The 14,074-nt window shown below is 43.0% G+C and overlaps 1 protein-coding gene across 1 annotated transcript; it reads right to left on the bottom strand.

The window, feature by feature from the left end:
• Window positions 1-4,913: 4,913 nt before the first annotated feature.
• On the bottom strand, window positions 4,914-12,742 carry LOC118724112 (5-hydroxytryptamine receptor 3C). Its single transcript, XM_036447025.2, has 9 exons — window positions 12,559-12,742; window positions 10,832-10,998; window positions 10,138-10,182; window positions 9,596-9,705; window positions 9,154-9,323; window positions 7,690-7,850; window positions 7,043-7,247; window positions 6,639-6,854; window positions 4,914-6,527 (listed from the first exon to the last, which is right to left on the bottom strand). Exons 1-9 carry the CDS (start codon window positions 12,623-12,625, stop codon window positions 6,298-6,300), a joined length of 1,371 nt encoding a protein of 456 aa, XP_036302918.1. The 5' UTR covers window positions 12,626-12,742; the 3' UTR covers window positions 4,914-6,297.
• Between the last annotated feature and the right edge of the window lie 1,332 nt (window positions 12,743-14,074).

The following is a 14,074-nucleotide window of genomic DNA, read 5'->3' as shown; positions in this document are numbered from 1 at the left end:
GGCAAGTGGGATAGTTACCAGAAACAGGGGCGACCTGTTTTGTCCTCAATATTATGCAGCTACTCCCCCGAAGAGCCCTGTTCCTAAGAGGGCCACACACATGCAGAGCAAAGTGTAAGGCAGAGAAGAATGAAAAGGAAAGTAGTTTGTGAACTCAAGATTGCTGAGACTGGGAGTCTAAGCAGATCTTTCTTCAGCAAGTATGAGGAAATAGGCAAGAGATATGGTCTTAACTTACCCTGTTTCCCCTAAAATAAGAGTGTCTTATATTAATTTTTTCTCCCAAAGTTGTGCTAGGTCTTATTTTCAGGGGATGTCTTATCTTTCCATGCACTAGGTCTTATTTTCGGAGGATGTCTTATTTTTGGGGAAACACGGGAAGTAGGAATTAAGTAAGCAGGTAGAATTACTGCTCTTTTGGTATCTAGCGAAGGTCATAATAGAACAGGGCGGAGCAGGTAGCCAGGGAGTAAGTGAAACCTGGGCGTGGGAAACGTTGGCTTTGGCCCTAACCAGTTTGGCTCAGCAGATAGAGTGTCGGCCTGTGGACTGAAGGGTCCCAGGTTCGATTCTGGTCTAGAGCACATGTCCGGGTTGTGGGCTCGATCCCCAATAGGGGGAATGCACGAGGCAGCCAATCAATGATTCTCTCTCATCATTGATGTTTCTAGCTCTTTCTCCCTTCCTCTCTGAAATAAATAAAAATATGTTGTTTTAAAAAAGAGAAAATGTTGGCTTTGGGTAGCTTGGCAGAATTACTCAATTACTCCCAGACGGAGTATCTTAATGATCTATTTCATAATTGCATTTACTTCCTGCATGCTAAATTGTGCCTTTATGAGTCCTCGTGCTTGCTTAGTGAAAAGCTCCAAACCTTTCTGGTGGTTCCCTGAAAGAGGCAGCTAACCACACATGTTAAGAAACATCTTCATGGTGTATTTAAAAAATGTAACTTATTTTGTACAAAATTCGTGCACCTTCTCTAATCTGGAACATCCCTCTCACAATTTGGGACTGCTGGCTCTTATCTGCTTACCTGCCTGCCAGCCTGATAACCCCCTAACCACTCCACTGCCAGTCTGATCAATGCCTAACTGCTCCCCTGCCTGCTGATTCCCCCCAACTACCCCTCCCTGCTGGCCCAATTGCCCTCAACTGCCCTCCCCTCCTGGCCTGGTCCCCCCAACTGCCCTTCCCTGCTGGCCTGGTCGCCCCCAACTACACTCCACTGCCAGTTATCTTGTGGTGGCCATCTTTGACCACATGGGGGCAGCCATCTTGTGAGAGGGTGTGAGGGTCAATTTACATATTACCTCTTTATTACCCTGTTTCCCCGAAAATAAGACAATGTCTTATGTTAATTTTTTCTCCCAAAGTTACGCTAGGTCTTATTTTCAGGGGATGTCTTATCTTTCCATGCACTAGGTCTTATTTTTCGGAGGATGTCTTATTTTTGGGGAAACACGGGTATATAGGATAGATTTCTACAACCATGCATTAAATGTGAAATAATCTGTGTCAAGGCTATTAACTGTTTAGCTTCATATTTTAGGCCATAAGGCTCACCTCAAACCTAACATATGAGCAGGTTATGTCTTTTGCAAAGGACATTGCCAATTATAACAATCTTGGCACAGAAAACCTAGTCACATGTTTATGAGATGGGGAAAAGATGGCAAGATATCTAGAGAAATATAATGTGGAGGTGAGAAAGGGAAAATGGTGCAATGTGGTCTTGAGAAATTTGAAACTTCTCAACTATGTGGCAACCACTCTTCATTTTAAGTTATTGCAAAAGTCAAGATAAGTTTCTGAAGGAGAAATGTGTTCCAAGTGATGGAAAGAAGGAAACATAAGAGAATCGGTAAGCAGAAATGCCTTCACTAGTGTATAAGTAATATATCTAAGAACTCAAAGATAGTGAAGTTCACATATAAAAAGGGGCTGCTAACTTTCCACATTAGTTAGGGAAAAATAAAATAAACTATTCCAGGGTGGGATAAAGGGATTATACCCAGAGCTAGAAAAATAGTGGTTCTTTAAAAAAAAAAAAAATTATTGTTGATAGTATTACAGATATCTCTCATTTTCTCCCCCTTCCCCTCTTCCTCTAAAATAGTGCTTCTTGATTGGCTAGTATACATTCATACATTAACCCTTCAACAAGTCTGTAATAAGCACCGATGATGTGTTAGGTGGATGAGCGCCCCAGCCAGTTTTGCTTAGTGGATAGAGCCTTGGCCTGCAGACTGAAGGGTCCTGGTTCCATTTCGGTCTTCTTTGTCCCAAGGAGATCCGGGAAAGGGTCTGGGGTGTTTACCGAAGGCGTCCCTTGAGATAAACTTTAACCGTGCAGGAGTTAGGACATTCAAGTAGTTGCTAGCAAAGAGGCTACTCTATGCAAGCAGGACCAAGGGCAGGCCTAGGACCAAGAAGACCGGGAGCTTTAATTTAAATTTTAAGCATACACAAAATAATTCAATTAACTGCCGGAGGAATCACACCACATGAAACATATGCAGTTGCAAATCACACAGCACTTGATTACCCACGTAAGTTCCTGATGCTGCCAGTACAGGCTGGATGAAGAGGCCGGTGGTGCTGTCCTCTGGGGTCTGCAGCTGGGCTAGGCTGGTCCGGATGCAGGGACCGACGTTCCTAACCCAAGGGGAGCTCGGTTGGGTCTCCATTGAGAGGTACTAGCCATTCTTTTGTCGTCTGTCAGGAAGAGGAGTGTGGAGCCGGTCTGACTGACCAAAGGACGTGCCTTTGTGGCTGCCTCGATAGGCAGGCACCGCGCTGGCCCGGATCTATTTTTAAAGCCTGTTCCGTACCCGCAGCAGTTGAGGTGGCTATCAATGATTAGGTCAATGCACACATGCTAATCTCAAACAGGGCGAGGGGCTACACGTGGTTATCTATGGAGAGTACATCATTCACACAGATGGTTATCTTGGCAAGTCACTCTAAGTCAGTAACTGAAGTTCAAATCCTTATCCCTGGGGTACACATGCTTCAGGGCAGTGGGGAACGTGTCCTTAATATCACACTTTAAGTTTCAAGGAAACACTTCAAAACCTTGCTAACGCTTTTAGACATTCTTTAAGCATTTTTAAACATTTCTACATTTCACTACAACATTCTTTTTCTTAAAGAAGACACTTTCAAATTTCTTGTGATACTATCAGGTCTAGTAATAAGTAATGTCGTTTTTTAACATTCGTTTAAAATCTTGCTTGGCGTTGACTTGTATTGACATAACCTTCAAACACGTGGTATCTACAGAACGTGTGAAGTGCAATTAACAAGTTTTGCTTGAAAAAGTTTGTGTTTGGTTTGGTTTTTGTTGCAAAACTAGGGCTAAGAAGATGGCGGATGAAGAGCATATTTGGCACTGCATGCTTTACGAGTTCCAATTAGGAAGAAAAGCAAGTGAGGCTGCAAAAAACATCTGTAGTGCTCTTGGTCAAGATGCAGTTAGCGCCAGAAAATGCCAGCGTTGGTTTGAGAAATTTCGCGAGGGAAATTTTTTGTTAGATGACAAGAGTGGTCGAGGCCGTGTGTCCAATTTTGATCAAGAAGCTCTTTAAGCTCTTTTGGTGCAAAATCCTCAAATTACCCAACAAGAGCTTGGACAACTTTAAATTGTTCACAAAAAACAATTTCCAATCAATTGCGTGCACTTGGCAAAGTCCAAAAGTTTGGAAAATGGGTTCCTCATGAGTTGACCGACAACAACCGTAATCAAAGAGTCACAATTTGCAGTTCGCTCCTCTCTCGTCAAAACCGTTTGCCGTTTTTAGCCGGGACCGGTTTGGCTCAATGGATAGAGCGTCGGCTTGGGGACTGAGGGGTCCCCGGTTCTATTCCGGTCAAGGGCATGTACCTTGGTTGTGGGCAGATCCCCAGTAGGGGGTGTGCAAGAGGCAGCTGGTCGGTGACTCTCTCTCATCGATGTTTCTAACTCTCTATCTCTCTCCCTTCCTCTCTGTACAAAATCAATAAAATATATATATTTTTAAAAAAATCGTTTGCCGTTTTTAGAGCAAATTGTTACCGGAGATGAAGAATGTGTGCTGTATGTTAATTTGAAAAGGCGGCCTCAATGGTTGGACAAAAATGAGGCTCTGCAGCCCACGCCAAAACCTGACTTGCATGCGAAAAAAGTGATGTGTGTTTGGTGGAATTTTAAAGGAATTCTTCATTATGAACTTTTACCATCTAACCAAACCATTACAAGTGCAGTGTATAGTGCCCAATTGGAAAGGTTAGCCCAAGCTTTAAGAGAAAAACAACCCGCGCTGATTAATCGGAAGGGCGTAATTCTTCACCAGGATAACGCACGACCGCATACTGCAAGAATCACTGCTGAAAAACTGCGCCAGTTGGAATGGGAAGTTCTCCCTCAACCTGCATATTCTCCTGATATTGCCCCTTCCGATTACCATTTGTTTCATTCTTTGCAAAACTTTCTTCTTGGAAAAAAATTTAATAATGAAGAATGCCTCAAAAATGCATTGACCGAATTTTTTGCATCAAAATCACAAGAATTTTACAACAGAGGGATTAAAATGCTTCCTGAGCGTTGGGCACAAGTAGTAGAAAACAACGGCAACTATATTGTTGATTAAATTTTGTTGTATTGTTTAAATAAATTTGATTTAAAAAAAAGGTATTAGAAAATGACATTAATTATTACTAGACCTAATAGTTTGATGGTGGTGAACTCCGTAGTTATTCTTGTCTGGAAAGCTCTTTATCTGTCCTTTGATTCTAAATGATAGGCAGTAATAAAAACAATGAAATCTTGCCATCTACATCAACATAGATGGATCTAGAGGGTATTGTGCTGAGTGATATAAATCAGACAGAAAAAGATAAATGCCATATGATTTCACTTATATGTGGGATCTAAAAAACAAAATACACGAACAATCAGAACAGAAACAGATTCATAGATACAGAGCACATTTTGATAATTGCCAGATGAGAGAGGAGTTGGAGAGGATGGGTGAAAAAGTACAAATTGGTAGTTACAAAACAGTCATGGGGATGTAAAATATACAATAGCACAGGGAATATAGTCAATAATATAGTAATAATTAGTATGGTGTCAAGTAGCTACTGGAAATATTGGAGGGATTATTTTGTAAATTATAAAAATGTCTAATCACCAGGTTGTACATCTGAAACTAATATAATATTATATGTCAACTGTAATTAAAAATTAAAAAATTAAACATTTAAGATATGATTTTTGATAGTAAAGATAATATTTGTTCATTGAAAAAGTTAAGAAAAAATAGTTAAATATATAAAAGAAAATAGCAATCACTCATAATCCCAATCCCATTATCCAGCACAAAGTTTGCTCATGTTTTGATGTTTAGACATACATACCTTTTTCTCTGCCTTTTTTTTTTCCTTACAGAAATAATGTATACATATTGTTTTGTAACTTGTTTTCTCTACTTTAAATACCATGGACCTGTTTCCATGTTTATTAACATAGATCTATATTCTCACTTTAAATAGCTACAAAGCATTCCATCATGTGGCTGAATGACAATTTATTTAACTTGAACTCTAACTGAAGTCCTTAACTATCTTTCAGGCTATCCTCCAAGCATATATATTCAGAAGGCCCTCTCTGATTTTGTGAAATCAGAGGAATCTGTCAGAATTAAAAAATGACACAATGTTTATTTCAAAGAGCAATTTTAGAAATGAGAGAGGTAAAGGAAAGTGAAATGGAAATGATTGATGAAATAAATATTTTGCAATTATAACTATTTTATAGTAATTTCTTGCAAATGAGATTTTACTTTTGTATCCTTTTAATCTCTGAAAGTGTCTGAGAGACTTAAAATTAAATAATATTACAGTACACCTGTTTAGGGTGAAGTATCAAAACTTCTGCAGGAGGACTCTCCACCCTAGAGTTTGTGGACCTATCTTAAAGGTACTGAGGGGTCAGTGCTTCCTGGAAAGTCATTTATTGGGCCAATCAATCAAGGAGAGATTGCACTGACCTGGACCTTGATTGATAAGGAAGTCAGAGTTAAGTGTGGACACTAAACTTGTGCAGGAATGATGACCATGGGATATGAGAGGACCATGGCTGTTCTGAACCTACTCGGTAGGGCTGTGTTGAAGTTTTGAGAATGTAAAGAGGATATGGTAGTCACTGGAGAAGTGGTTAAGATTAGGAAAGAGGTCAGGGTTTGGTTGACCCTAATATTATACAAGAGAAACTCAAGCTGTGGTTTGCAGAGAGAGATGGATGTGGTTGTCCGCCTAGGTGCTCCAGAGGACAATGACTGAGGTGATGAAAGTGGCCATGAAGAGCAGGTAGAGGCGGAACAGCAGGGTGTCCATCATGTGGCTGAACTGAACCCACAGGCTGACCAAGTGCTGCTTCTGAGCCTCATCTTCCTGTTGGCACCTTGTTGACTCAGGGCACCCATTTAACTCTGCCTCTTGGAGACCTGGCGCCTTCTCCACCAACTCCACAGGTTCCTTCAGACCTACAGAGAAAAATAGACTCAGCCATGGGAGGGAGGGGGCTAAGGGAGGAGGCTGAAGCAGAGAAACAAAGGTGTTGGAGGAGAAAGTGTGGGCAGTGCCGACTTCCTTACCAGGCAGGTTGGCAGGGGCGAGACCCAGACCCTTGTTTCCCTTCTGGGGTGCAGTGGGACAGCATTTCATTGGGCTGGTGCAGTGCAGAAGCAGGGAATGGAGCCACCGGGGCATGGGTGGGGGCTGGGTGGTGGCCAGGTGCAGCAGGTAGGTGATGAAAATGGTCTCCAGCAGGCTGACCACCATCAGGGACAGGCACAGAGCAAAGTAGACACCTGGAGACAAATGCAATTATAATTAAACTAGGGTGGATCATCTCTACACGTTTCTTAAGCTTCTTTCCCCAAATCCAATATTCCCCCAGAAAGCCTTTCCTCCTTAAGTGGAGAGGCAGCCAGTACTCTGGGTTCCCTTCTCTCTCCTCTGCTGCCTTCTCTTCCCCAGAAAACGGGAGGGGCCATACTGATGAGGGGGGTGCCACTGGCAGGGAGTAAGTCGTTCATCAGGAGCAGGAAGACGTTGTAGCCCAGCAGAAGGGTTATCTTGAACGGGGCACGGCTCTCGCTTTCTGCAGGCAGGAAGAAGCTGAGGGCATCGATGGCCATCAGAAAGCCACTGGGCACCAGGAGGTTTATGATATAGAGTCTGGGTCTGCGCCTGATGGCCACCTGGTGGGGAGGAGACAGTGTGGAGAAATGCGTCAATTAAATTGATGCTAATGGCTCAATTGTCTATTGGACTCTAATCTCTGCTGATGTGCAGTTTGCCTGGTTACGGGATGATGTCTTTAGGTAACACATGCCCTTCTACAGAAATGCCTCCAGTTTGCCTTCTAATTTTCATTTGTGTCCAACCTGCTGGGAATACAACTCTAGATGTTTAGGGGAAAGTAGGTGGTTTTTCCATCGAGGTGGGAACCCGGCTGCTCCTCTTCTCTGTAAGGCAGAGGCCCTTGGGGATCCTTCTTTAGGACCATTGGGGTATAGGTTGGAGTGGGGAGCAGGTGCTTAAACCCCTAAAGCTTCTTTTTATATCTCAAGAAGCCTTGGATAGAGAGAAAAATCGCAGAGCAGTTGGGATAGGAAGCCAAAGAGTGATTCCTGGACTTACATAGAACGTGATCTGGTCATACACGTTGCTGCCCACAAACATCTTTAGGGTGGACTTGGTGATGCCCAGGAGCTCCCACTCTCCCTGGGTCTGAATGACGTTACGAGACGTATCTGTTATCTCCCACACTTCCTTGTCCATGCCCAGAAGCATGCTGTCCACTGCAAGGGGGTCAGGGCAGCTCAGTCCACAAGTTCCTAAGCCTCCTGCCCACAAAATTCAATTCCTCCCCCACTGAGTTTCTTCAACAAACTTTCCTCTTTGCCTTTTTAAAAGCAGGGCATCAGGCTTTTTCAGCAGTGGGTTCCAGGACCAGCAATTCATCTGTGTGTGCTGCAGCACTGATTTTGTTATTGTTGTTGAAAACAAGGATGAGTCAAAGTTGTTATGGGAATTTTGGATGTGACTCAAACGAGAGCCATTCCCATTTTCCTTCTCAATTCCCCAGGAGTATGGGGCTGTTTTAGTGGAATCAATCATGAACAGCTCAACATTTTTATCATTACCTGTATGCCCACTTAATTATTGATGTATTCAATTCTGCCACGTGATACCTGGTGGCATTCAGTTACATTGATTTAGTGTTTTAAGTGTGTTAGCTATTAAAGTTAAAAGGGTTGAGCCAAAAATTATAGAGGTTTAGTAGCTCAGGGTCAAATATGGTGCAAAGGCCATTTAAGACTAAAACAATAGTTTGGTGGCTTAAAAAAAATTATTGAGGAATTAAAGCAGTAATTCTTAACTCTGCACACTAGCAAAACCTGGGGAGATACATACAAAATAACAGTACCGCCTAGTGAGTGTGGCTCAGTGGTTGAGAGTTGACCTATGAACCAGGAGATCATAGTTTGATTCGCTGTCAGGGCCTTTGGGTTGGGGCTCAATCCCCATTAGGGGGCGTGCAGGAGGCAGCTGATCAATGATTCTCTCTCATCATTGATGTTTCTATCTCTCTCTCCCTCTCCTTTCCTCTCTGAAATCAATAAAAATATATCTTTTTTAAAAATATATTTTTTAAATTATTTTTTTACAGAGAGGAAGGTAGAGGGATAGAGAGTTAGAAACATCAATGAGAGAGAGATATTGATGCTTCCTGCACACCCCCTACTGGGTATGTGCCCGCAACCAAGGTACATGCCCTTGACAAGAATCAAACCTGGGACCTTTCAGTCCGCAGGCTGATGCTCTATTCACTGAGCCAAACCGGTTTCGGCAATAAAAATATATCATAAAAGTTAAGAGCATCTGGGCCCCACTTGGAACAATGAAATTGTTCTAAATGGAGTTATTTGGTCTCAGAAAAAAAATATGCTCTAGGGTGTTGTATAGTTATTGCTATTTTTAAAAGCTTTAATGAGCAGCCAGAGTTGAGAAACACTGGTCTAAAACTTTCCTTCATAATACCAACACCACTTATTGTCTTCCTGTGAGTCCAAAATAGCTGCCAAAACTTGTCTCACTCACCTGTGTAGAGGAAGGAAGTGAAGGTGAAGGTGCAGTTCTGTTGGTCAAAAGGGAAGTAGAAGATGTCCAGATTACAGATGCTGGTCACCCGCACTGGCCTATCGTACTGTATCCGACCGTCACTGCTGATGTATGCGGAGAGACCTGGAGGTGCCCGGTCCACATCCATGCTGTTTTCGAGAGGAGAGATGGGTGCTATGGGTGCCTGAATCAGCCTGTGTCTCCCTTTCTTCCCAGGCCTTCCCTCTGGGCTCTCCTTGTGGGTTCTTTCTCTAATGTCCCTCCATGTCGCCTGTGTTACTCCTCATGAGTTTTGTGGGAGTCAATGAATTGAGGCCGTGCCCCTGTCTGAATCTTTTGGTGTCCCCGACCCCTGCACTTGATCCTAGGGTGTTCTTTTCAGATGGGCTTCGTACAGGCTTTTCCCAGCCCAGATACGCACGACTCCATAATGAAGATATCTGGAAGCCACAGGTTTTCTGCTGATACAGTGAGTTTATTGACATCGACACACTCTTCCGGGTTCCAGCTGATGAAAGGATTGTCCCATATCTACAGGCAGGGCAGTGGGAAACAGAGGTCCAATCAACCTCTCCTATTCTTCTTTAGACTCCGATCCTCTAACGCCACTCATGTCCCTACTGACCACATCCTACCTCCTCCTTTATCTAGCCAGCTGTCATTGGAAAAATACCTCAAAATGGCCTTTTTTTCCAGGCAGCCTTTAAATATAGTCTAATATCACTTAGACCCAGGAACACGCCAATAGATTGGCTTATAACCACTTGGCCATGTTCTTGGGTCACCATTTCTGCCTTCCTAAGATGCTTGGGGAGATTTGGGTCCACACTGTTCTAAATGGAGTTATTTGGTCTCAGAAAGATTTATACATGGGCTATAGGTTTGGACTGGAAAACCTTAAAGTAACTCCTCAAAAATCCCTTGTAAATGGAAGTGGGAAGGGGATAGTTGAAGCTGCCTTACCAAAACAATCCACAGGAATGACGTCAGAAGCTGGAGATGTGCATCCTGTTGAAGAAATTCCCACCCAGGGCCATTAGTGCATGAGTGCAGGAAAGACTTGTCCTGCTCCCAGGTCATAGTCTTAATAATATTGACTAATGTATTGGGCAAGGGATAGTTCTAAATGTTGGACTGTCTAGCCAAAACCGGTTTGGCTCAGTGGACAGAGCATTGACCTGTGAACTGAAGGGTCCCAGGTTCGATCTGGTCAAGGGCATGTGCCTTGGTTGCAGGCACATCCCCAGTGGGGGGTGTGCAGGAGGCAGCTGATCGATGTTTCTGGCTCTCTATCCCTCTCTCTTCCTTTCTGTAAGGAATCAATAAGATATATTTTTAAAAAAATAAATGTTGGACTGTCTTTTCCTTACTTGCCTCCTCTTGTATCTAGGTACTATTCAGGTTTTAATCAACAGACAGATCACTTCCTTTTAGAGCTTTCAGAAAGAACAGGACTCACGAATAAATCAGTCCTGAAAAAAATACCACTGCAGCTTTCTTCTTTATGCTTCCCCATCCCATAAGGAACCCCTCTATTTACACAAAATCCATTCCGAGTACCTATTGCCCACCACTAAACCAGTACAATGCTGGGTCGACGGGACAGAGGATCCTTGTGCCCTATTAGAAGCTATGGAAAGTGGGGACCAGGCCTCACCACTTCCAGGATGGCAGACAGGGTGAAGGAGATGTTGACATGAGTGGGGATGCTGTAGTTGATGACTGGACGGAAGGCCTTTCTGTCAAACACTGCTTGGAAGGCAGCAGGATCCACCCCATGCTGGTCAAACCCTGAGCAATTGATGGTGAAAGGGTCGGCTCTTCCTGTAGAGAGCAGAGACTCTGTGAGAGAGGGTCTCCATGGCCAGGCCGGAGCCCCTTTGCAGAGAGAGAAAGCAGGGGACACACTGGGAGGAACAGGTGAACCCTTCTTCCTGTACCCAAACAACCCAAGGCCAAAGCCCTTCCTGCCAGGGTCGGAGGATGAGCTGGTCTGGTAGGCAAATGGTGGAAGTCCATGTGGTGAGCTGAGTCAGGGCTCTATCCTCATTCCCATTGTTTCCTCCTCATGCAAAACCTGCCTAAACCTATATGCAAACCAGCCTTTTAGTGGGCCCAGCACAAGGCTTTTGGGCTCTTGGGCCCACCAAGTAGACTGCCCTAAAATGGGTAGTTAGTCTTCTCTGATGTATTTCTCTTTTGCATTTCTTCCTCAGGGACTTCTGCGAGAACGGATGCATCAAAAAGATACGAGAAGCAAACAGCAGCACTGACTAGGTGGATGTGGGAAATACGTAGTAGGTATTCTGAATGGATGTTTACTTTGAATGTATGTATTTTTATGTTGCTTGTCTCAGATTTAGTGACCCCAGACATGTTGGGGTTTGTTTCCAGCACTGGAATTATTAGGTGATAGCACTGAGCGTATACTGTATGCCAATCACATAGTGAGGCCTGTGTGGTGTTGTTTCTTGGCTGTGGCCAGGGAGTACCTGAGCAGAATCTTTGCCCCATTTTCATCTTTGTTCTTTTTCTCTGCCTGCTCCTCTTCATCTCCATTTCCTTTCATACTGTGGAAGCTATGTACCCTGACTTGGAACAAATATTCCCCTGGGGAAGCAAAGTATCTACCGTATTTTTTGGACCATAAGACGCACCGGACCATAAGACGCACCAGTTTTTAGAGAAGGGAAATGAAGAAAAAAAGATTCTGAAACAAATAGTGTCCTAAAATATTTTATGTGCATTAAAACCCAACATCACAGTCATAAACACATGTAATCAACCCTGTAAAGTAAACAGCAGCATTTAGAACCATTTTAGAGCCGGGCAAGCACACAGAGACCACACAGAGCCGGGCAAGTAAAAAAACTTTTTTTATAAAGTATATGTGTAGGCTATATTTGGACCATAAGATGCAGGGACTTTCCCCCCCCACTTCTGGGGGGAAAAAAGTGCGTCTTATGGTCCGAAAAATACGGTACTTCCTTTTGCCTCAGATTGTCCCCCACCTTCCCTCAATGCTTCACTTACTCCTTCAGGGCATGTTTAAAACTAGTTTGCTCTTCTCATAGATACCATATGAAAGGAAAAAGAGATAGGAGAGTGGTGGAAGGAGCACCGGGGTCAGTGGAATGGTGGGATTGGAGAGGTGGTGAAATGGGACTGTTTGGTAGGCCCCTATGCAGGTAGGAATAGAGGAAGGCTGCATGCCCTAATCAGTGGAACGTCTTTCTATCTGTCACCAAAAGGGAATCAAGACACAGACATTATGGAAGAAATATTTAACATCTTAATTCTGAACGTCCTCCAAGTACTAGAGGGGAATTTCTAGATGTCCTTCAAAACCACACTCTGGTCTTCCCTGTTCTTGCCCCGTCTTACCTTGATGCAGAAGGCTGACGGTGAGGTAGAGGAGGAGTTCCCCCCCAGGGGGCCACTCCCCTTCCATCTTTCTCTTCTGGATTCTTCTCTGAGGACTCACCAGGAGCTCCCAAACCCTTGGGCTTAAAGGAGCTCAGACCACACTTTGGATCCTGGTTTTGAATACTGCTTATGACAGGTGACCACTCCCTGGTGAGGGCTGTGGCCAGAGAGGTCACAGCAAACTGTTCTGCTTTGCCCTTTACCTTCAGGCTCCGGGCAGGGAGGAAGTCAGGCCAAAACTAAGGGAGAAGGGCCTGTTTTGGCTACTCTGTGCTGAGATCAGTAACAAAATAACTTGCCTTAGTGAGGAGTGTGGGCAGAGGAAATAAGAATTTTGTTCTTCTTCTTCTTTTTAAAAAGAAAAATATATTTTATTGATTTTTTACAGAGAGGAAGGGAGAGGAATAGAGAGTTAGAAATATCGATGAGAGAGAAACATCGATCAGCTGCCTCCCACACCCCCCCTACTAGGAATGTGCCTGCAACCAAGGTACATGCCCCTGACTGGAATCAAACCCAGGACCCACTGAGCCAAACTGGTTTTGGCAAGAATATTGTTCTTGTAAGACCAAGTAATCTGCAGATTTGGAAAGGTGACAATATTTAAGGATTTGTTATGTATTCACTAGGTTTAATTGCAAATATCAAATTATAATTTTGGCTCATATCTTCATTATCTATTGTTTATATTTTCCCAACACCATTTATCTAGATTTCCTCTTTCCAATCTCTCTGCCTCCCTGATTCATTCTCTACCAAATCAATGTTCCGAATACATTTTTTTTACTCTATGCATTAATTACCTGACACTAGAAGTCATAATATTAGCAAATAGCAGAGCTGTTTTTAATGTTTTATGTTATCAATAGTTTATACATTATCATAAACTAGTAATCTCAGATAACATCCATATTAATGGCATGTATGGATATTATATCTTATGTCACACCTCTATAAAAAACAATCAGATGCCGAAAGAGTGGATTGAAGCATTGTTTTGTTACATTAGTTACATTTCCAGAAAGACTTGGAAATTTTTTTCTTGCAGAAGGGTAAAGTTTCTTTTAGAATACAAAAGAGACTTTGTTCAGAATGAGAGATCATGACAGCACTCACTAGAAAGTGCTGAGGAAGAGGGTAGGAATGACTCAGGGGCCCAGAAGAGGAAAGTACAGGAGAGAGGGCTGTAATATCTTCCACTTGGAGATGTGCCATGTGTGCAGTCTTTCAGCCCACAAACTCTATACATCATTTCTTTCCTTCCTTAGAAACTTGGTCAAAAGATTGGGCCATCGTATCACATAGGACCAAAGTCCTGCTATGTCTGTATCCACATGGACACATACACGTGACACAGGGGACTCCTGGACTGGATAAGAGAGAAGAACTTCTTAAAAATTATTATAATTTTTTTTAAAAATATATATTTTATTGATTTTTTTTTTTTACAGAGATGAAGAGAGAGAGAGATAGA

Source organism: Pipistrellus kuhlii, unplaced genomic scaffold, assembly GCF_014108245.1.
Source record: "Pipistrellus kuhlii isolate mPipKuh1 unplaced genomic scaffold, mPipKuh1.p scaffold_m20_p_2, whole genome shotgun sequence".
NCBI lineage: Eukaryota > Metazoa > Chordata > Mammalia > Chiroptera > Vespertilionidae > Pipistrellus > Pipistrellus kuhlii.
This window is presented reverse-complemented; position numbering and strand designations above follow the sequence as displayed.

Excerpts from the sequence above, each read along its gene's own strand:
- LOC118724112 (XM_036447025.2), bottom strand. The coding sequence starts at position 12,625 with ATGGAAGGGGAGTGGCCCCCTGGGGGGGAACTCCTCCTCTACCTCACC. Across the intron at positions 7,851-9,153 it reads CACTTCCTTCCTCTACACAG|TGGACAGCATGCTTCTGGGC; the intron begins GTGAGTGAGACA and ends ACCCCCTTGCAG. Across the intron at positions 7,248-7,689 it reads ATGACCAGATCACGTTCTAT|GTGGCCATCAGGCGCAGACC; the intron begins GTAAGTCCAGGA and ends CCTCCCCACCAG.